The sequence below is a fragment of the Neolamprologus multifasciatus genome, chromosome 4 (assembly GCF_963576455.1).
Source record: "Neolamprologus multifasciatus chromosome 4, fNeoMul1.2, whole genome shotgun sequence".
Lineage (NCBI taxonomy): Eukaryota > Metazoa > Chordata > Actinopteri > Cichliformes > Cichlidae > Neolamprologus > Neolamprologus multifasciatus.
The window spans coordinates 10,670,127-10,693,621 of NC_140442.1; the positions used below are offsets into that span (position 1 = coordinate 10,670,127).

General features: G+C 38.9%; 5 protein-coding genes and 1 long non-coding RNA gene across 6 annotated transcripts; 3 read left to right on the plus strand and 3 right to left on the minus strand.

Moving 5' to 3' along the window:
- Positions 1–2,329: 2,329 nt before the first annotated feature.
- On the minus strand, positions 2,330–3,261 carry LOC146519814 (hemoglobin subunit beta-A). Its single transcript, XM_085157929.1, has 3 exons — positions 3,104–3,261; positions 2,678–2,900; positions 2,330–2,590 (listed from the first exon to the last, which is right to left on the minus strand). Exons 1-3 carry the CDS (start codon positions 3,193–3,195, stop codon positions 2,459–2,461), a joined length of 447 nt encoding a protein of 148 aa, XP_085014055.1. The 5' UTR covers positions 3,196–3,261; the 3' UTR covers positions 2,330–2,458.
- Positions 3,262–4,185: 924 nt separating this feature from the next.
- LOC146519815 (hemoglobin subunit alpha-A-like) lies at positions 4,186–4,991 on the plus strand. The gene is made up of 3 exons (XM_085157946.1): positions 4,186–4,327; positions 4,430–4,637; positions 4,758–4,991. Exons 1-3 carry the CDS (start codon positions 4,233–4,235, stop codon positions 4,884–4,886), a joined length of 432 nt encoding a protein of 143 aa, XP_085014072.1. The 5' UTR covers positions 4,186–4,232; the 3' UTR covers positions 4,887–4,991.
- A 468-nt stretch (positions 4,992–5,459) lies between these two features.
- LOC146519816 (uncharacterized) lies at positions 5,460–7,448 on the minus strand. Its single transcript, XR_014873863.1, has 2 exons — positions 7,381–7,448; positions 5,460–5,699 (listed from the first exon to the last, which is right to left on the minus strand). It is a non-coding gene; the product is annotated as an uncharacterized LOC146519816 (long non-coding RNA).
- A 4,690-nt stretch (positions 7,449–12,138) lies between these two features.
- LOC146519817 (hemoglobin subunit beta-A-like) lies at positions 12,139–13,054 on the minus strand. Its single transcript, XM_085157932.1, has 3 exons — positions 12,898–13,054; positions 12,482–12,704; positions 12,139–12,394 (listed from the first exon to the last, which is right to left on the minus strand). The coding sequence occupies exons 1-3, from the start codon at positions 12,987–12,989 to the stop codon at positions 12,263–12,265; spliced, it is 447 nt and encodes a 148-aa protein (XP_085014058.1). The 5' UTR covers positions 12,990–13,054; the 3' UTR covers positions 12,139–12,262.
- Positions 13,055–14,078: 1,024 nt separating this feature from the next.
- On the plus strand, positions 14,079–14,889 carry LOC146519818 (hemoglobin subunit alpha-A-like). Its single transcript, XM_085157945.1, has 3 exons — positions 14,079–14,227; positions 14,329–14,536; positions 14,656–14,889. Exons 1-3 carry the CDS (start codon positions 14,133–14,135, stop codon positions 14,782–14,784), a joined length of 432 nt encoding a protein of 143 aa, XP_085014071.1. The 5' UTR covers positions 14,079–14,132; the 3' UTR covers positions 14,785–14,889.
- Positions 14,890–15,873: 984 nt separating this feature from the next.
- LOC146519819 (uncharacterized) lies at positions 15,874–23,487 on the plus strand. The gene is made up of 5 exons (XM_085157930.1): positions 15,874–16,186; positions 17,650–18,687; positions 18,892–19,047; positions 19,715–19,807; positions 22,037–23,487. Exons 2-5 carry the CDS (start codon positions 18,586–18,588, stop codon positions 22,313–22,315), a joined length of 630 nt encoding a protein of 209 aa, XP_085014056.1. The 5' UTR covers positions 15,874–16,186; positions 17,650–18,585; the 3' UTR covers positions 22,316–23,487.
- Positions 23,488–23,495: the final 8 nt, after the last annotated feature.

The following is a 23,495-nucleotide window of genomic DNA, read 5'->3' on the forward strand; positions in this document are numbered from 1 at the left end:
GGAATACACAATTTAGAGGATGCATATGCAGGACAACAAGAGCCCTAGAAACTAAATATAGCTCAGAGAGAGCATTTGTGTGGGACAATGTGGGACATGTTACTAATGCTTCAAGGTGATTGGAAATTATTGTTTATCTTAATTTGAAAAGTATAATATAATAATAGATACACAAACAACTTTGAAAGACAATGTAATACAATCCTCCACTCCTCTAATAAGTCAAAGTTGTTTTATTTAATGATATAATTCATGTATTTATTTGTTTATTCTTATTTAATTATACACTCATAAGTTCATTTTCTATTGCCATAACTTTCTCTTCTGTACCATTTTTGTGAGATGTGCTAATTTTAATAAAAATTCTATTATACTTTTTTTTTTAAATAAAAAAAGTACCTTATAAAGTGCCACACCAGGTCACTCGATTTTCATGGGATTCCTAAAAACTATATTTGTAGATGTCAACAAATATTATTCAAGGACAGGGAGACATGATATAGTCAAAATAAACAGATGTTGCCATGCATATGTACATGAATTGCATATATGCACTGCAATAAACACTCATTGGCCACTTGATTAGGTTGGCCACTTCATTACTTGCTAGTACTAAGTTGGACTTCCTTTTACCTTCATAACTGCATTAATTCTTCATGGCATAAATTCAACAATGTGCTGGAAACGTTCCTCAAAGATTTTTGCATTTCCATGACAACATCACACAGTAGGTGTGTAAAATTTTATGTTGTGAATCTCTCTTTCCACTGCATCCCAAAGCTACTCTGTTGGATTGGGATCTGGTGACTGTGGACCAGTAGGAAAAGGATGACGATGAAATGGTAAAAGTCCAAACGAGATATCCGGGAACTAAATTGTTTCTAAAACCTATTTTCCATTTTTCTTTTCTTTCTTTTTTTTTCTTTTCTTTTAATAATAATAATAATAATAATAATAATAATAATAATAATAATAATAATAACTTTTTTTAAATTTATAAAGCGCCTTTCAAGACATGCAGCCAAGGACACTTTACAATTAGATAAAACACATAATGGAAAAATGACAAAATGAAGAACAATAAAACAAAAGCACAAGATAAAATTAACAAACAGTGGGTTCACAGTGAATATGCAGATTTGAACAGATGGGTTTTGAGTTAAGATTTAAACTGGGGGAGATTCTTTTTAAATCTCTGTATGGATCGGAATATGTCTGACAACGAAACACAAATAACCTTTTCCCCCGTTTTGCACAGTAATTGTAATCCGCTCTAATTTTAGTTTATCTTAACTCTATAAAACAAGCTCGTCAATGTCAAATTTTATCCACTAGATGACGCATTTGGGCGACTGTGGGAGCTTTGACTTTAGATCCAGATGAAGATGATGGATGGATGGCTGGATGGATGGATTGCACTCTCTTAATTCTCCATTTTGAATATCACGTGTGTATAGGAACTCTGTTTATTCACTTGCATGCATTTAGAGCTGCACTATAATCCCCGGTTGCCGCCTGCAGAAATAAAGCACATTTTAACAGTGGTAACTTTGTTTGTTCAAAAATAATAAGGGGATATGCATGAATATTTTTGTAAGATCTTCTGTCATAAAGTACTAAAAGACCCGGGCACCCGGTGTGTATCAGTTCCAAAACTTTCAACCGCGCCCTCACGATATGTGACACACTGTTATCATTAATTTTAGAAAACCACTCCCTTTTATATAAAACTGTACATTTTTAAAGAAGCCAGAATAACCGTTCTCCGCTGGCAAAGATAAGAAATAAATTACTGTAAATAACTCACAACAAATATACAATTTGCTGACTCACAAGGGCACACACCTTATTCTCACCACCCCGGTCCTTTTCCAGGTGATCACGCCACAACAGGTTGCAGCCAGTTTATTGCATTTCATTTTTCTATGCAACAGTTTCAAAGCAGGAACATGTCGGAAACCGGAAGACTGCTGCACATCTTTTTGTTTGTAAATGTGAACTGACACTTCAGAAAACTCAGTGGTACCCAAAGAGTCTAAAATAAAATAAAAAGTCTACACTAATTATATCCATAGTCGCAATCGATATAGTAGAATGAATACTGGTTGAGAATCAGAGGAGATGGCAATCCGTTATATAATATTAAATATCTTTAAAACACTTTCTAATGAGGACAAAGAAATGTAAATAATGAATGAGTCGGGGCATATTTCTTAATTAAAAAGTCATTAATGTTGTTTTTGAAGACAAAATTAAACTGACACAAAATGATTCTTAGTGTTGAATTGTCGGGTATAAGAACACCTGAAATGATCGCACAGAGAATGAGTTTAATTTGAGTTTTTTTGTTTTTTATTTTATTTTTATTAGTGCATATGGCAACAGAGTTAAAGAGATGTGATTTTACAATCACTTTTATGACTGTTGCACATCTTTGATGAACTGGCACTCCAGAGATTTAGTGGTACTGTCTACCCAGGGCATTAACGACCACGGACAAAAACTTCTGCCAGGCTTCCTGGACCTCAGGGGTGAAGACGCTGGCACCAAACTTAGCGGCCACACACAGGCTGATGCATTCAGCGAGCACCTAAAGTGAGAGAGTTGCACAAAATAATTAACGAATTACTTCTGATCTAATAGTGATAAATGTTTCTGGGTGCTGGTGGGGACATACCCTGAAGTTATCGGGATCCACGTGGAGCTTCTCAGAGTGCATAGTGCTCAGTTTGGCGTAGGTCTGCTTGATGTTGTCCAAGTTCTTCACAGCATTTTCCAGACCACCCATCACGGTCTTTCCGTGCTGTGCCACTTTGGGGTTTCCCAGAATGGCAGCATTGGTGGACAGGTCTCCAAAGGCTTTGAAGTATCTCTGACCCCAGGGGTACACAATCAGAAGCCTGGAATAAGACAAGAGAGAGAAAAAAAAACAACAACTTTAATGCATATTTTTAAATATTTTTAATTTTTTAATATGCATTTTAATCTAAAAAGACAAACATACGTGCAGATGCATTGGTTTCAGTTCGGTTTTAAGATTATAGGAAGAGAAAGTCACACAATACATAAATGTGTTTCTAAATTGCAATGAGCTGCAGGTTACCTGCTGAGGGCCTGGGGACCGATTTCCCCCACATCAATCTTTCCCCACAGGCCTATGATGGCTTTGCGCTCAGCATCTGTCCACTCGACCATTTTGACAGCATAAAGGTTTTCACGTAGCTTGTGATCAGAAACCTTTTCGCAAACGCCGATCCTCGGGAGCTTTTTATTAATTACATAGTGCCACACCTCTTCGTCCTGGATGCATCTGATTGGACTATAGCCGTCAGGTTTTTGGGTTGTTGCCCAAGAGTAAGATAGGATCTTTACCAGATTATAAGGAAAAAAGCGCAAACACATATTTTTTTTATGTAACAAATATAGAAATAAGTATAAGAATTATAGACTACAGGTCTTTATAGACTGTTTTTAACCTATACGTACAGTAAAAAACATTTAAACCTCGAAAGTGATTTCTGATCTTTCGTAATGATCAGATCCCAACAAGTTGGCCTGAAAGTAGGGTAAATACCCGTTTCTGATGTATATATATATATGCAACACACATCTCTAGTAAAGAAATGTAGCCTATTTTATTTGAAAACAATTCTCCAACCTCTAATAAATAGGATACGAAGGATAAAGGTGCTGTGCAGTCCCAAATGAAGCGCAACAACCAGTCATCCTTTTATATCTCACATCATGCCTCGGATATGATTACTTACCAAGATTTTGGTAAAAAAGAAAATATCTTAATTTTTGATTATGTGGTGTCATTCTGTGAGTGCTTATGTTGTCATCTAATTCTCCAATTCTCTGTTGAGACCAAACGAGCGTTTGGCAGCGAGAGATTATTTGCCACTTGTTTCATATTTTACATTTTGGACATTATTTTATAAAATATCACATTGCTTTTTCAACAACCTCTTGCTATTTAATAATTTCTTTAATGGATAAATATATTCGTTTTTTCCCCCCAACAAAATAAGTCATATCTTAAAAACAAGGAGGGGCGTTAACTTTTATCTCAAGAAATACCTCGGAAACTTCTGGATTTTTTTCTTTATCGCAGAGGTGTGGTTTAAATGTGATGCTGGGTGTGGTCCATTTTGGTGTTATATAAAAATGATAGTGACAAATAGTCAACACATTTTCTTTCAATTCAGAAGACAACTGAAGAAAACGCAGACATGAGTCTCTCTGGAAAGGACAAGGCCGTGGTGAGGAACTTCTGGGTCAAAGTGGCCCCGAAGACTGCTGAGATTGGAGGAGAGGCTCTGGGGAGGTTGTATTTTGCCCTTTTCTTTTCATTCTTTATTCATTCATAGTTTTAATTAATTAGTAAGTGCTTATTCATATTTCCCTCATTTGAATATATATTTTACAGGATGCTGACTGCTTATCCCCAGACCAAGATCTACTTTTCTCACTGGTCCGATCTGAGTCCAAGCTCTGCGCAGGTGAAAAAGCATGGTGCCACCATCATGGCGGCCATTGGAGACGCTGTGTCAAAGATTGACGACCTTACTGGAGGTCTGTCTGCCCTCAGCGAGCTCCACGCTTTCAAGCTCAGAGTGGACCCTGCCAACTTCAGGGTAAGCTCACACAGCAACATCCACGCAACAATGATCACGTTGTAGACAGAGATTACCATTAGTCAAGAGGCAATATAGACTTTTCGACCTAACATATGCATGTGTTTTTTTGCCTCACAGGTCCTTGCTCACAACATCATCTTGTGCATGGGCATGTTCTTCCCCGGAGACTTCACTCCCGAAGTCCACCTCTCCGTTGACAAGTTCCTCCAGAACTTGGCTCTCGCTCTGTCCGAGAAATACCGCTAAAATCCGGCAACTCCGGAGCCCCTATGAAGCCTGTAATCTACAGTAATGTCAATAAAACCTCTTAAAATGGCAGGGCTCCGTTAATAAATATAATAAACACTGGAAGCTGGTCCTTTCTTCTTTGTCTGCATCCCTACACTTTTCACTTTTGACATAATTGCAGGGGTGTGTTAAGAAATTAAAATAATAATATTGTAGTGACAGAAGAGGGTGTGGGAGCATAGGAAAAGAGAAAATTCAATCAGAAATGAACATACAGTTGTGTTCATTTTGAAACGGACAAAATAGAAACCGGCAGCGTCACCCTTTGCAAAGATAAGAAGTAAAATATAGACGCCTGTTTAAGAATGAGCTTAGGAGGTTTTAAGTTCAGATAATACAACATGGATAATTCTAACTACAACTTATTGGCTGAGTTAAAAAGAAATGACACCACCCTTATTAATATTACTATTATTATTATTACTAGCATGAACATTTTCAGTATAACTGCACAATCACTTGTAAAAATCTGCTCTTGGAAGGCTTGAGTAGAAAAACAAAATGCAATTAAAAATGATCACACGAAGAGAATTTCATTTAACTGGAATTTTATTTGTTACATGCATCAGCTTCGAAGCGCTAAACGGAAACACTGCTGTAAATTATTTGGTTATGAATGTGAACTATAATTCCACAAGTTCAGTGGTACTGTTTGCCCAGGGCAGAGACGACCACAGCGAGGAATGTCTGCCAGGTCATCTAGACATCAGGGGCGAAGACTTGAGGTCCAAACTTGGAGGCCACACAAAAAGCGACAATTTCAGAAAGCACCTAAAATGAAAGGAAAACAATAATAATGGCATGCTTCATCATTATCACTGTTGGAAAAAGTCTCAGATCACATACAGTGGGGCAAAAAAGTATTTGGTCAGCCACCGATTGTGCAAGTTCCCCCACTTAAAATGATGACAGAGGTCAGTAATTTGCACCAGAGGTACACTTCAACTGTGAGAGACAGAATGTGAAAAAAAAAATCCATGAATTCACATGGTAGGATTTGTAAAGAATTTATTCGTAAATCAGGGTGGAAAATAAGTATTTGGTCACCTCAAACAAGGAAAATCCCTGGCTCTCACAGACCTGTAACGTCTTCTGTAAGAAGCTTTTCTGTCCCCCACTCGTTACCTGTATGAATGGCATCTGTTTGACCTCATCATCTGTATAAAAGACACCTGTCCACAGCCTCAACCAGTCAGACTCCAAACTCCGCCATGGCCAAGACCAAAGAGCTTTCGAAGGACACCAGGAAAAGAATTGTAGACCTGCACCAGACTGGGAAGAGTGAATCTACAATAGGCAAGCAGCTTGGTGTGAAAAAATCAACTGTGGGAGCAATCATCTGAAAATGGAAGACATACAAGACCACTGATAATCTCCCTCGATCTGGGGCTCCACGCAAGATCTCATCCCGTGGGGTCAAAATGATCATGAGAACGGTGAGCAAAGATCCCAGAACCACACGGGGGGACCTGGTGAATGACCTGCAGAGAGCTGGGACCAAAGTAACAAAGGTCACCATCAGTAACACACTACAACGGCAGGGAATCAAATCCCGCAGTGCCAGACGTGTTCCGCTGCTGAAGCCAGTGCATGTCCAGGCCCGTCTGAAGTTTGCCAGAGAGCACATGGATGATACAGCAGAGGATTAGGAGAATGTCATGTGGTCAGATGAAACCAAAGTAGAACTTTTTGGTATAAACTCAACTCGTCGTGTTTGGAGGAAGAAGAATACTGAGTTGCATCCCAAGAACACCATACCTACTGTGAAGCATGGGGGTGGAAACATCATGCTATGGGGCTGTTTTTCTGCCAAGGGGACAGGATGACTGATCCGTGTTAAGGACAGAATGAATGGGGCCAAGTATCGTGAGATTTTGAGCCAAAACCTCCTTCCATCAGTGAGAACTTTGAAGATGAAACGAGGCTGGGTCTTCCAACATGACAATGATCCAAAACACACCGCCCGGGCAACAAAGGAGTGGCTCCGTAAGAAGCATTTGAAAGTCCTGGAGTGGCCTAGCCAGTCTCCAGACCTCAACCCCATAGAAAATCTGTGGCCGGAGTTGAAAGTCCGTGTTGCTCGGCGACAGCCCCAAAACATCACTGCTCTTGAGAAGATCTGCATGGAGGAATGGGCCAAAATACCAGCTACTGTGTGTGCAAACCTGGTAAAGACCTATAGTAAACGTTTGACCTCTGTTATTGCCAACAAAGGTTATGTTACAAAGTATTGAGTTGTATTTTTGTTATTGACCAAATACTTATTTTCCACCCTGATTTACGAATAAATTCTTTACAAATCCTACCATGTGAATTCATGGATTTTTTTTCACATTCTGTCTCTCACAGTTGAAGTGTACCTCTGGTGCAAATTACTGACCTCTGTCATCATTTTAAGTGGGGGAACTTGCACAATCGGTGGCTGACTAAATACTTTTTTGCCCCACTGTACCCTGAAGTTGTCAGGATCAACACGGAGCTACTCAGAGTGCATAACACTCAGTTTTGGCGTAGGCCTGCCCAGGGCTGGACTGGGACAAAAAATCAGCCCGGGCATTTTGACTAGAGACCGGCCCACCAGGTATTATAGGAAAAACCATAAAGCCTTTGAATGAAAACAAACGCTGTTGTCACAGTGATGTACACTGTCTTGTTGGTATATATGTAACAGTCTAATAAACTTAAACCTACACCATCCTCCCTATTCTGGTATTCTAAACAGTACCCGAAAGTAGACTGCTTGGTCGAGTTAACCTCCTGAACTATCTACAACACATGGTGAAAACCTGAAATTAAGACAGAGAAGACTAGAGGTGAGACATGATCATTACTGATTACTTATGACAGATTTAGATATATTTTCATTTGGCAGGGCAAAATATTTTTTCTAACATGGCAACCTTTAAAAAGTGAAAGGAGACAGAAAGACAGGTGAGAAAGAATAAAACTTAATTGACTTTTTGATGGCATTTTACACACAGTACTGGTACAGAATCTAGAAAATATGGGAAAATACTGGCATCATATACAGTAGTTACTTGTGAAGAAATTATGTTGGGACCCTAAAAAAAATTACTATGTACAACAATGGATTTCTATACATTTTACATCAGATGAAAACGTTTGTTGTAAGATTCAGATAATTACTTGTTAAGAGCGAGACATTTTAAATGAGAATAAGAAAGAAAACTATTTCTTTGTGCCCCCCTTTCCCTGTTAATGCCCTACATGGCCCCCCTTGGTAAAACTTTGCTAGACCCGTCCCTGCACAGTTACCAGCTGTCAGCTACATAAAAAAAGGATTCTGGTGTTATTTGTCTCTCAGAAACAGTTCATAACTTCCCTTCAACTCATTCATGTCACCTAAAAGGTGAACCTGTTTCTCCATCTGTCATGGTCCTGGTCGGTGACCCAGCGCTTTGAGTTTGTGATTATTATTTTCTAGTTTATTCTGATCTTGTATTGGTTGTTGGGGTTTGGTTGTAGTGTTTATTTTCCCTACCTGTGTCTCCCTCTGTGCTCTGTACAGGTCCCCGAGTTTGGTGTTGTAAAACAGTCTGTGTGTTTCCTGTTTTACTTTGTAGGTCTGTGTCTCGTTATGCCCATTAGTTCCAGCTGTGTCCCCTCCTGTGTGCCATTACCTGGTGTATGTATTTATAGTGCGTGCCTGCCTGTGCTCCTCGTCGCGTCGTCTGTGTTCATTCCCTATGTTTCTCTACGTCTCTCTGTTCTGCCGTCCTCATCTGCTATCTCCGAGTTTCTCCCGCTGACCTTATGTTCCAGGTTTGTTTGTTAGTTTCACCCAGTTTAGGTTTATGTTCTGTCCTGCCCTCACTTTCTGTTTATTTGCACTGTAAATAAAACCCATTGCACCTCCACCATTGTCTGCCATTGGATCCTCCTTTCTCACCCTCCACAGCACTGCGGCCCCCAGCGTGACACCACCACCTGTTCAGCTCTGATGATTCAGTAAGGACATCTCCTGGTTTCATCTTCATGTTTCCCTCTCACCAGATAACCAAACCGATATCATGACCAGCAGCTTTTACAGCTGTGGCTCCAGCAAACATCAGCTGATACTAGAAAGTAATATTAAATAAATTCTAACAACAGCTGATCAAGCTTAAACGTGCTGCTGTTTTTTAACCCGACATCCGCTGGTTTCTTCTTTCTGGTGCAAAGTGGGCGATAAACAAACAAGAGAGAAAAGCCGATCAGCTGATCATTGATCAGTTTCATGATTGAAGTAGAAACAGGAGAGGGAGGGGGAGAGAATGAGAGAAGAAGAGGCAGCTGTGCAGCAAAGACAGAATAAATCCAGCTTTGTGTCTTTTTCATTGTAGCTGAAGTCCGGGACAAACTGTGTTCCTTTTCACCTCAATACTAAACCCGCAATATTTTCTCTGAATAGGAGACCATTCCGTTTTTTACGGGATGGTTGGAAACTCCAATAACTAACCTTATAAATAAAATAAAATAAAACAAGTTCAACATCAGTAACATCATAGCACCCGCCCAGCAGCATAGAAACTCCGTCATGCTAGCTAGTATGCAGTACGAGTTATTGTGACTGACTGTAAAAAGTCAGCACAAGGAAAATAAACTGAACTTGGTTTATATCTGACCCAGATAGACTGCAGGTCATAACTTCTTACCTGAAGTTCAGTTCACCACCTCGGGTCTCTGCTCCTTCTGCCTTTCCGTCATCCACCTGCCAGCGTGTTGCATCTGCTGGCCTCCACCACTTGTGTTACTGGATCTGTGGAAGCTCCGCAATAGCCACCACCAAACAACTGAGTTATTTTTACACATCTCCCAGCATCTGGCCCATCCACCACCTTTCAGTGTTTATACCGTTAACGAAAAAAACGAGAAAAAAAACCCCCATCGGCCCATAAAAACGAAAAATCACCATCGGCTCACCGGGCAAATACCCGGTATGCCCGATGGCAAGTCCAGCTATGGGTCTGCTTAATGTTGTCCATGTTATTCACAGCATTTTCCACACCCACCATCACGGTCCTTCCGTGCTTGGCTAGTTTGGGGCTTCACATAATGGTAGCATTGGTGGACAGGTTGCCAAAGAGTTGGAAGTGTCTCTGAGTCCACTGATACGCAATGAAAAGCCTGAAATAAAGAGTCTCAAATTTACTTTTTCTTTTATTTCGATTGCATTAAGTTGTTTTCTGTGCCAGATTAATAAAAACAAAACAAAAACAAACCAAAGAAATATCCTGTTATCATGCAGTAAATAACAAGGCATGTAAAAACAAGAATAATTAATTTGGAGATACCAATAAAGCGTCGCTAAATCGTCATCTAACATAACTCACCTGCTCAGGGCCTGGGCGCCAATTTCAGCCCCATAAATCTTTCCCCACAGGCAGTAGCGGTTTTTGATATGGGCAACACGGGCGGTTTCCCAGGGGCGGCATCATGGTGGGGGGCGGAATCATACGGACCCCCGCAGGGGACATGGGAGAAAAAGTTTTAGCTGCATTCTTCGGGGGCCGCCAGCTCGAAGCCGACCAGGAGGTCGAGGCACGATGTGCAGCGAAAGCGGTGTTCCTCCCGGCTGTAGTAGGTCTCGACCTCCCTTTAGCTTCGAGCTAGTGGGTGTCAGATCTCTGAAAACGTCGGAGCACTTTTGCAAATATGTGATGTCTTATAAACCGAGCAGGTATCTGACGTTTACACAACTACATTCACGCCTCAAAATATCTTAAAAGTGTATTTTGTGACCCAGAAATAGTAATATTACAACTAAGTAGCTGCCGCCATTGTTGGAATTCAATTTTTGCGAGATCTCGCAAAAGTTTTGCGAGATCCCGAGTTTGTTTTGCGAGATTTTGCAAAAGTTTTGCGAGATCCCGAGTTTGTTTTGCGAGATCTTGCAAAAGTTTTGCGAGATCCCGAGTTTGTTTTGCGAGATCTTGCAAAAGGTTTGCGAGATCCCGAGTTTGTTTTGCGAGATCTTGCAAAACTTTTGCGAGATCTCGCAAAAGTCCGTCTTAATTTTTTTTTCTCCCATGTCCCCTGCGGGGCTCTGTACAGCAGTGCAAGTAAACAAACAATAAATATAAGAACAGTAAGAAAATAAATATACATCTAAAGACTCGGGGTAATGGGATCAATAACAATTTAAAATTTATATTTTATATTTTGATGATTTAATGTCTCACACACAACCCGTGGAAAGGGGTTCATAATGATGTAAATCCAAGCCCATTATGTATTCATGATTTGAATCCTGGGTTGTGTGAAATCCCAGAAATGCACCTTAGACAAAGTGAATCTGTGAAATAAGGTGTAGGTCTATTAGGTTATGTTGTGGTGATCCTCGAGTTGGGGGATTTGTGTTCATACTGGAGTGCAAAATTAAAACCAATGGATGATGGACAAGAAAAGTTCAAAGCCATCAGGTGCTCAGTTTAGAAAAAATAGAAAAGAAGAGAAGGAGGAACGAGCAAAAGATACAGGTAAGCAGATGTGTCATTGGATAATGGCAGGTCATCTTAAAACAATCAGAATCAGAATACTTTATTAATCCCTAAGAAAATTATGTGGGTTACAGTTGCTCCGAGAAGAAATTGTAAAAATAGTAACAGTAACAGACTAAACTCCAAACAATATATCCAATAATATAATATTAATTAGTCATTGTTGATTTGTCCTGTTCTCATCGTATGACAAATTATGATGGCTGTTTGGTAGCCGTTTGCATACAATGCATACTCTCCCTCTCTTCATGTGTGTGTGTGTGTGTGTGTGTGTATGTGTTTCTCTGGTGAATTTCGACAACAGTTTTATGTTAATGTACAATCCTTAATATGTTTTATGTGTGCGTGTGTGTGTGTGTGTGTGTGTGTGTGGGGGGGCGGCAGAGGGAGTGCTCGCCCGAGGCGCCAAACAGGCTAGGACCGCCACTGCCCACAGGGACGCGATAGCGCTGAGCTCAGCACCTGTCCACTCGACCATATTGATAGATAAGATTTTCTCAAGCTTCGCTGAAATTAGTCTTCGTTCACAAAACTTAAACAAAAACTAAGGACAAAGAAACGTAAATAATGAATGAGTCGGGGCATATTTCTTAATTAAGAAGTCATTAATGTTGTTTTTGAAGACAGTCTAAATTAAAATGACACTAAACGGTTCATAGTGTTGTATTGTCGGGTATAAGAACACCTTAAATGATCGCACAGAGAATGAGTTTGGTTTGAGTTTGTTTTAATTTTATTTTTATTAGTGCATATGGCAACAGAGTTAAAGAGATATGATTTTACAATCACTTTTATGACTGTTGCACATCTTTGATGAACTGGCACTCCAGAGATTTAGTGGTACTGTCTACCCAGGGCATTAACGACCACGGACAAAAACTTCTGCCAGGCTTCCTGGACCTCAGGGGTGAAGACGCTGGGACCAAACTTAGCGGCCACACACAGGCTGATGCATTCAGCGAGCACCTAAAGTGAGAGAGTTGCACAAAATAATTAACGAATTACTTCTGATCTAATAGTGATAAATGTTTCTGGGTGCTGGTGGGGACATACCCTGAAGTTATCGGGATCCACGTGGAGCTTCTCAGAGTGCATAGTGCTCAGTTTGGCGTAGGTCTGCTTGATGTTGTCCAAGTTCTTCACAGCATTCTCCAGACCACCCATCACGGTCCTTCCGTGCTGTGCCACTTTGGGGTTTCCCAGAATGGCAGCATTGGTGGACAGGTCTCCAAAGGCTTTGAAGTATCTCTGACCCCAGGGGTACACAATCAGAAGCCTGGAATAAGACAAGAGAGAGAAAAAATAACAATTTTAATGCACATATTTTTTTTTAAAGAAATATGCACTTTAATCTAAAAAGACAAACATACGTGCAGATGCATTGGTTTCAGTTCGGTTTTAAGATTATAGGAGGAGAAAGTCACACAATACATTAATGTGTTTCTAAATTGCAATGAGCTGCAGGTTACCTGCTGAGGGCCTGGGGACCGATTTCGTCCACATCGATCTTTCCCCACAGGCTTACGATGGCCTTGCGCTCAGCATCTGTCCACTCGACCATTTTGACAGGGTAAAGGTTTTCACGTAGCTTGTGATCAGAAACCTTTTCGCAAACGCCGATCCTGGGAAGCTTTTTATTAATTACATAGTGCCACACCTCTTCGTCCTGGATGCATCTGATTGGACTATAGCCGTCAGGCTTTTGGGTTGTTGCCCATGAGTAAGATAGGATCTTTACCAGATTATAAGGAAAAAAGCGCAAACCCATATCTTTTTTTATGTAACAAATATAGAAATAAGTATAAGAATTATAGACTACAGGTCTTTATAGACTGTTTTTAACCTATACGTACAGTAAAAAACATTTAAACTTCGAAAGTGATTTCTGATCTTTCGTAAGTGATCAGATCCCAACAAGCTGGCCTGAAAGTAGGGTAGTACACACACACACACACACACACACACACACACACACACACACACACACACACACACACACATATATATATATATATATATATATATATATATATATATATATATATATATATATATATATATATATATATATATGCAACACACATATCTAGTAAAGAAATGTAGCCTATTTTATTTGAAAACAATTCTCCAACCTCTAATAAATAGGATACGAAGGATAAAGGTGCTGTGCAGTCCCAAATGAAGCGCAACAACCAGTCATCCTTTTATATCTCACATCATGCCTCGGATATGATTACTTACCAAGATTTTGGTAAAAAAGAAAATATCTTAATTTTTGATTATGTGGTGTCATTCTGTGAGTGCTTATGTTGTCATCTAATTCTCTAATTCTCGTTTAAGACCCAACGAGCGTTTGGCAGCGAGAGATTATTTGCCACTTGTTTCATATTTTACATTTTGGACATTATTTTATAAAATATCACATTGCTTTTTCAACAACCTCTTGCTATTTAATAATTTCTTTAATGGATAAATATATTAGTTTTTTCCCCAACAAAATAAGTCATATCTTAAAAACAAGGAGGGGCGTTAACTTTTATCTCAAGAAATACCTTGGAAACTTCTGGATTTTTTTCTTTATCGCAGAGGTGTGGTTTAAATGTGATGCTGGGTGTGGTCCATTTTGGTGTTATATAAAAATGATAGTGACAAATAGTCAACACATTTTCTTTCAGTTCAGAAGACAACTGAAGAAAACGCAGACATGAGTCTCTCTGCAAAGGACAAGGCCGTGGTGAGGAACTTCTGGGTCAAAGTGGCCCCGAAGACAACTGAGATTGGAGGAGAGGCTCTAGTGAGGTTGTATTTTGCCCTTTTCTTTTCATTCTTCATTCATTCATACTTTTATTCATTAGTAAGTGCTTATTCATATTTCCATCATTTGAATTTATGTTTTACAGGATGCTGACTGCTTATCCCCAGACCAAGACCTACTTTTCTCACTGGTCCGATCTGAGTCCAAGCTCTGCGCAGGTGAAAAAGCATGGTGCCACCATCATGTCGGCCATTGGAGACGCTGTGTCAAAGATTGACGACCTTACTGGAGGTCTGTCTGCCCTCAGCGAGCTCCACGCTTTCAAGCTCAGAGTGGACCCTGCCAACTTCAGGGTAAACTCACACAGTAATATCCACGCAACAATGATCACGTTGTAGACAGAGATTACCATTAGTCAAGAGGCAATATAGACTTTTCGACCTAACATATGCATGTGTTTTTTGCCTCACAGATCCTTGCTCACAACATCATCTTGTGCATGGGCATGTTCTTCCCCGGAGACTTCACTCCCGAAGTCCACCTCTCCGTTGACAAGTTCCTCCAGAACTTGGCTCTCGCTCTGTCTGAGAAATACCGCTAAAATCCGGCAACTCCGGAGCCCCTATGAAGCCTGTAATCTACAGTAATGTCAATAAAACCTCTTAAAATGGCAGGGCTCCGTTAATAAATATAATAAACACTGGAAGCTGGTCCTTTCTTCTTTGTCTGCATCCCTACACTATTCACTTTTGACATAATTGCAGGGGTGTGTTAAGAAATTAAAATAATAATATTGTAGTGACAGAAGAGGGTGTGGGAGCATAGGAAAAGAGAAAATTCAATCAGAAATGAACATACAGTTGTGTTAAATGCAAATTTAACCTTCTAACATTTTGCACTAAATATTCGTTTTACTTTATAGTGGAGGAATTATCCCAAAGCTTTGCTTAAATGGGCAGTAAATACTGATGTGTATACAAGGATTTCATTCATTAAGCATGGCGTGATATTAAAAAGTTTGATTTGGCATTTTATATACTTTTCTCTGAACACATAAGTAATGAACATTGTATATAATTATACAAAATAAGCTTTTTTTTTCTTCTAATACATATCCATTTCCTGCTTATCTTACCGAACACGTGGAATAAACCCTTTTTGGATTCTTGGATTAAAAGAATTTAATAAAATAGGATTAGATAACCTTTATTAGCCCCACACGAGGGGAATTTGTTATGTTACAGCAGAAAGTGGACAGTGCAACCTAATGTAATGTGTAATGTACACAATATTTCAAATCCTTTATCATGGTCCACAACTATAACCAACAGTATTTTTGATGCACTGTTATCAATAATGTCACGCGACCTCACCCATTTATATCAAAGTGCACATTTTGAAACGGACAAAATAGAAACCGGCAGCGTCACCCTTTGCAAAGATAAGAAGTAAAATATAGACGCTTTTATAAGAATGAGCTTAGGAGGTTTTAAGTTCAGATAATACAAGATGGATAATTCTAACTACAACTTACTGGCTGAGTCATAAAGAAACGACACCACCCTTATTAATATTACTAATATTATTATTACTATCATGAACATTTTCAATATAACTGCACAATCACTTGTAAAAATCTGCTCTTGGAAGGCTTGAGTACACTCTAAAAAGTAATTAATAGTACCTTTAGTCATTACTTACATATATATGTTGTTGTGAAATGAAAAATCAAGTTCATAAATACTGTTAGACTTCCTAATTAAAATTTTTATTTTATTGAGTTCGGGTGACACATAAATTATGCCTCTTTACTCAATATATAATCGTGATTTGTCTGAATTTAAAATCTTCTTTTAATCAAAAAAAATATAATTTTAAGTTCTGTCGATGTAAAATACAACTTGATGACGTGTAAACAGCTCACAGTTCCCTTCTTCTACTCAAGCGGACATATTCAACAGCACGTGTTCAAGGTTTATCAAGAGCTGTGTTCGTCGCGAACGGTGAGTAATTTTATGCGAAATTACATATATTTGCAGTCGCTCTGGATTTTGTTAGTTTACTTTAAAACAACGACGTAACATACATCTTAGCTTGCCCCCGCGTTTGTGTGTTTTAATATACACACAGCAGCTAATTCCGCGATAGCATAAATTGTTGGGCTCTTTTTGGAAAATTTAACACTGACGTTACTCTAATGCAGACCACTGTAATTATCTTATAATTTTTAAAAGATAGCGGACGTTGTTAGCCCCGGCGCAAACTACTATGCTAACGTAGCTAGCCAAGCTAAGTTGTGTTCACTGTGATTTTATTTTTGAAATGTGAAATTTATTTTTTGAAGGGAAGCATTTTATGTTAGTAATTGTTAAGAAACGCTTCTAAATTTTCGTAACGTTACGGGGTGAAGTTCAACCCCATTGGCTTCTGCGCAGGAAGTGCGGTCGCCATTAGTCCGGTGTGTCTGTTGACCGCTAAGAGCGGTTCTTCACCGGCTGCTCGGCCTATTTTCACAGGTAAAAGACCAGACTTAAGTGCACTGTGCCGCATATGGTAGGGTAGTTAGCTGTCCCTAATTTTTGGGAGACTTTCCGTGTTTTGTAGAGACGTAGAGGCGACGTGCATTGGCACTGGCTGTAACATTGATATGCCTCAATAAAGTTTGAAAGTAAGAAAAAATCAATAGCGGGCCGCCATCTTGGTTGGGTCCCCATTCGCCGCCAGTGCATTTTTTCTACTGAGGAATGTATTCACCCATGGTAAATAAGGAAAATGTTTAAATATTTTTCCAAACAGATAAGGCAAGAAAGGTCAATAATCCCACATATGGTTTCAGTAGTATGCCAGTTTTTGCAACACTAGGGTGCACAAAAATGACCATAGCTGCTGACTCAGCATTGATTCCAATTTGGTTTTGGAGAATGAAATGAAAACAGATCAAGTGGGATTATTGACATTGTAGCTTGTGTATAAAAAAGTTTTTTGTTTTTTTTTTCGTATTTACTGTCAGAAATGATTCTGTCCTGTCATGCCACACCTTATGTTTGCTTTTGTTGATAAAAAAAAACTATATATGTGTGTATATATATATATATATATATATATATATATATATATATATATATATATATATATATATAATTTTTATTTTTTTATTTATTTATTTATTTTTTTGAGTTAACACATTCCTCAGTAGAAATACATGCACTGGGGGCGAGTGGAGACCCCTCCAAGATCGCGGTCGGTGGGGATACACGCTCCAACAGACTGGCCCAGTCCATGTCACCTCTATGTATATTTGATCTATGGAAAGCCACGTTAGGCTTTCCAGCACCCAGTGTATTCAGGTCTATGTAGTTTTGAATGTTTGGTTCTAGCTCACACAGCTTTGACAGGTGAAACTTATTCACTGTATTGAAGACTCACAGGTGCAGTTGAAAATACCATCTTTTGTATTTTTGTGCAGGCACGACTTTCTGGTGTTATACACTGTCTTGGCGTTGCAGATCTAGGGGTTCCAGTTAAGACGTGGTCAGCCTTCTAAAGAAAGTGGGAATCTCACCGAAATATTCAGTTACTTTGCTGTGTTTCTTGCCAGGACAAAGGCTCAAACCATCATCTTCTCCTGGTATCGAATACCAAGGGACCTTCTGAAGTAAGCTTTAACAAGTAAGCTTGAATTGAGTAATTCAGAATCATGAAGTATGGATTGGCCTTGCACTCATGGTTGGATCAAAAATCCCTGAGGCTGACCCAGCATGGGAATTGCTTCTTGTGCTTCGAGACATTGTTGAGCTTGTTGTGAATCAAGTGCACACAGAGGAGACCATTTGCTTCCTGGACAGTAAGATATCTGAGCATAAACACAGGTTTCTCATGGTTTTTCCAGAGCAACGCCTCATTCCAAAACACCATTTCCTAGAATATTATCCAGAACTTATCAGGGCTTATGGTCCTCTGGTGTCACTGTGGACAATGCGGTTTGAGGCAAAGCACAGCTTTTTCAAGCGTGTTGTCAGACATACTCGTAGTTTTAGAAATATTCTGCTGTCACTGGCCATGAAGCATCAGTTGTTGCTTGCTTATAACCAACATGATTCCAGAGCTGTCAGACCATTACTACAGGCTACAACACTGTCTACAATGGATGTTAGTGTGCTGCGAGAGGATATCCAAGAAGCACTGCAGGCTAAGTTTCCTGGTGAGACATGTGTCCAGATAGCCAAAAGTGTGTGTTACAGAGGCACCAAGTACACTAGTGGAATAATCCTGGCTTATGGTTCCACTGGTGGTCTACCAGATTTTGGGGAGTTGATCCAGATTGTGGTTTTGAAAGGCAATGTGGGATTCATAGTGAAAGGTGTAACTGCTTGGTCAATTGAACATCTGAGGAGCTCAGAAAATGGACAAGACGTTCAGCCTTCGTCGGGAGGAAATAGTGAAAGAGGCCCCTGCCATCAGTGACTTCATGAAGCGCTGGCCTGCCCTTTTTAGCGAGGTACAGGTGAGATAAAATGTTTATTAAACCAGTGTTTTTGTGTTGTGGATTGATGAAATTACAAATTGAAGTCAGATAAATAAAAAAATTAGAAATGCATATATTTACACCTAATACATTTAAATGTTTACAAATGCACATTTGGATTTTCATTTATGAATTATTTATACTTATGTCTCTTGTTGTATTTTATTCTGGTGTGCCCTGCAGATATGTGAAGAATTTAAGAGGATAACAACAGTCAGCCTTGAATCAACCTTTCTGGCCAGGCTTGACCAATGCACCCCAAAACTGATGGCCTTGACCCTGTCAAAAGGAGGAGCTGCAGGTCTGAGGATGAGGCAGATTAAGGACATGCTTCTGCAGGTATAATCAATAACTTTATGAATAGACCTTTATTTGCATCTGCCTTACTTTTTTCATGTCAAATGTTGATATGGCTGCTTTGAACAAGGTCCATTGTATACTAACACTATTTTTTTCCAAAATTGTTCATATTTTGGTTACACTTGCATCTAGGGCAGGGCAAAAGAAGAAAATATGTCGTCTGTACAATATACACTGTTTATTATTTTTAAATAAAGCTCTATGATTTACATAAAGTGTTTCACACGCGCAAGCACGTTAACAATACATAACATGGAGGAAGACTGTATCTGTGCCAGTTACATTGTAATTGAATGAATGGATATTTATTGTTATTATACAAGTTCAGAGCACAAGTACAACAAAATGTATCTTGATTTTAGTGTTTTTACTTATGAAGAAGGAATGTCCAGGTGACAAGCGCAGCGTTTGTCAGATCTTCGCAGAGTGAGACAGCCATGCCCCCCAATGTGTGCAGAGTAAGCAGGTCCCAAACAATAAGAAACTCAGGAGAATAGCCAGATCACCTTTTCCACCTTATTCCAAATGAACTTTTTTATTATTTAATTTAAAAAATGCTATATCATTATGGATATCATTTTCAGTATATGAAGTAAGCTGCTTACATCTGATTTTTTTAACACATCTATTTTTTTCTATCAATCAGGACAACACAGTTGAAAAGCGCAGAGAAATTGCTATTCGCTGCCTCATAGTCTATCTTGGAGAGAAGGAGGAGGATCTTTTCAAACAATACAGCGTAAGTACTTGAGTTGGTTTTTAATTTTTTGTTTAGTTTTGAATGCATGTCTCTGTAGGGTCTTTGTGTTTTGTTCATTGGATTTTCTGTTCAGGGTTGAGTATTTAAGTCATTCAGTGCCATAGACGTCTTTAGACGTCAAAATGAATCCGAACGCTCAGTGCCATAGACGCCTCTTGAGCTTTTTATTGAATTGAGAAGGTGGTGGAGTTGATTACATGGATAAAATCCCACTAGCGTGACAGTCGGCTCTACTGAGAACGAGTATTGTGGCGCGATTTTTGATCCAGCTCGTCATTTCGAGCTTGAGGTGTCTGCAGCCTGACGTCATGGTTTTTCTAGCGATTCCAGTGAACATGAACCGGATTTATCTGACCAGTATCTCTTGTTAGAAACTTCTGAAGGCAGCAGGGACCAGAATAATGAACGATTTGCTGCATAAAACACACAGAAATTGTTGATAGACGAACCGATGGCCGGGTGGGGGGTGAACAGACTAAGTCGCGCACTCACTTGTGCACATGCGGGAGTAACACACACACACAGACTCTCTGAATCATAAATCAGTCACTTTTTTCTTATATATTTTTCAAATGTTGAAATTGTCTATAAACAACTATTTTTATACACAAAATAATCTGCCAAAAGTACATTTTTACAGGTGATTTTTTTACTTTCATAGTAGTAAAACATAGTTGAGATGTTGCATGAATCATTGAAACACGAAATATTTACATCAAAGTCACTGATCTGCTAGAAAAACCTATTTACACAAAACGCTTTTGATCCAGAAATAGGTGTTTTGTCATGGAAGTTTCTCTTTTCTACTGCAGATTTCTAAATAACAGAGGTAGAAACATTTTTTTTTTGCTGCTGAAAGAAGAGAGACTCATTTTTGTCATGGTGGTTTCAGAATTCACATAGTCATAGAACAAAATATTCTGTGAGCCTTCAAAATCAGTGAAAAAGCTAAATATCTCTGGCACTGAATGAGTTAAGGGACATTCCAACCCTAAGTGAAGATATGTCTATTGCCATGTATAAGTAAGAAAAAAGCATTTCAGAATTACAATCCGAAGATGTTTATTGCCATTGTCATTGAACATAATTTGCTGAATAGAAACCTGTTTCCGTGATAAGGTGCAACATAAACACACAGAATAAAAAATTTTGTAGCCAGCGCAGTCATTTTCCTGATCTGGCAGCAGCTTTAGCAGAGCATAAACAATGGAAGTGAATGGCAGGTACTAGCATTTTGTGTGCAAAAGTGATTAAAATCACTCAATAATGATACCAAGTATTCCTGGGGAGCTCAACAATCATGCTGACTGCAAATGAAAAGCATGAATTGACATGAAGGATTTTCAGGAGCCGATTTAGACTTGGGACTACATTACGACAAAGCACTGCTGTAAGCCTCCACATGGTTATAACACAGCAGTTGAAGCCACTGCCGACCAGTGTCTATAAACCAACATGCTATTTGTGCAATATTTCTTCAACAAATCAAAGACCCATCCATTGTTACTGCAGCTTACTATGCTTGTATAGTAGTGGCTGTGTGTGTTTGTTTATGGAAGCTGGAGGCTTTTTCAACTGTTGCGTTATATCCATGCACCATGCAGTGGATGTTTACAGCGGTGTTTGTCGTAACTGCAATGTAGTCTCAAGTCTAAATCAGCTTCTGCAAATCTTCCGTGTTACTTTTGCACTTTTCATTTGCCGTGAACATGATTACTGAGCTCCCAAGAAATATTTGTTTTCATTACTGAGTCATTTTAATCACTTTTGCACACAACATACTAGCACCTGCTATTCACTTCCATTGTTTATGCTCTGCTAAAGCAAATGGATTGCTTCCGGATCAGGAGAATTAGTGTGCTGTTTACAAAAGGCTTGTTTCTCACTTTCTAACTGTGGCAATATGGCAATAGATAAAATTTCACTTAGAAGTGGAATAACCCTTAAAAATGATTTATTAGATTTTCTTTTCAAAGTGGAAAAACAAAACTGTGAAAAACAAGACATTTTTTATTTTAAACGTTGGATTATGGTTTAATTTAGCTTTTAAAAATTACAGAATGACAAAGTAAAATCACTGAAAAACACAAAAGACAACCTGTTTTAGCTTATTTTCCTACCTGTAGTAGTTCATTCCCTTATGCACGTCATCCTGAAGTGCTTGAGCTATGTATTTTATACATCCTAACATTTAATTTCTCCTACAAGGATGAGGAGGAGCTCAACGCAGACCTTGCAATGCAAATCATGAAGATTGCTATCATTGATGATGGGCCTGCAACCATTATTGTTGAGGGATCCAAGATCCTGGAGAGGATTGATGTTGCCAGATCCTGTGCTTTGATGATGGGAGTAATCTACGCTCTGAACCTTACCTATCCCAAGCAGCTGAAATTTACCTTTGAGGTATTTCAAAAGCTATGCCTTGAGCTTGATGGACAAAAAGCCAGCTCTAAAGTAATGAATCTTAAGTTTGGTATTTTCTAGAGCAGACTTGATAGACCATTCGTGAGTGAGTTTCACAAAAACCTTATTCCTGCATTTCTGGCACTACTTCATTGTGTTTTACTAAATTTTAAAGCGCTGTTCTTAAGTCTTCTGAGTTAATGTTTTGCCGTGTCTTAAATGCTGTTATTTGCACATTTTTAAGGAATGCGTTTAATTTCTCCCATGACCTGTGTTCTGAGGGTACTGGTGTGTTTTAAAGTTTGTGTAATGCCCTCTTTAGCTGGCCTTAATCTTGAGGGTGAAAAGTCAAATATAGAAGAGAATCAAGAATACTTTGTAAGAGTGCTGACAAAGTTGAATGAAAGAAGCTTTGCTCATTTTATGTTTAAATTAGTGCATTTAATGTATAGCAGCCTGTCATCTTTTGTTTTGATTCACTGTCACATGTTAAAGTAAAAAAAAAAAAAAGAGGATTCAAGTAGTAGGTTGTATTACAATTTTAATACACAGTTCCTTAAGTTTCAGCGGGCAATTTGTGTTCTAGGAAACTGAAGCCCACAAATCTTGCACTTCACACGCACGTTAAAGAATTGTGATGTTTGTTATTGTAATTAAATGGGTCTAACTCATTTGAATACATCTGTCTGAATTTCTATTCTTTCTGAGCACCAGGTACGAGTCCCTTAGCTGATGTCCAGGTATTTGGCATCACATCTGCCGCATTCAAACAAATACACACAACATCCATTTCTTTTTCTGAAGGTCATGACACAAGAGCACACACAGCGCATGTTAAGGCTGACCTTCGTTTGGGGAAAAAAGTGATCGACAAGTTTCTAAGGTCTTAGAACCTTGACTTCTTTGTGGGCAGGCACCACCATGCATGAGCCTGCCCACGCGGTAGTCATGGTTATAAGACACAGCCAAATGATCAAGGTTGTATTTTGGAGCGACTTAGCCTGCTGGGAAACAGGTAAATGCCCTTATAGAATCTCCTGTAGGACCAAAAAATTACTACACTGTAACCAAAATATCATATTTGACCAACATAAATACTATTTATGCCGACAGTTAAGTTCATTTTAATTATAAATGTGTTTTATTTTGATCAAAAAGTTACTTCACCATACATAAATATAATCTTGGATCAACTTAAATTCCTGTGTATTTGTTGACAATTATTAAGTTCATGTTACTCAGAATGTGTTTTTTTTTTTTT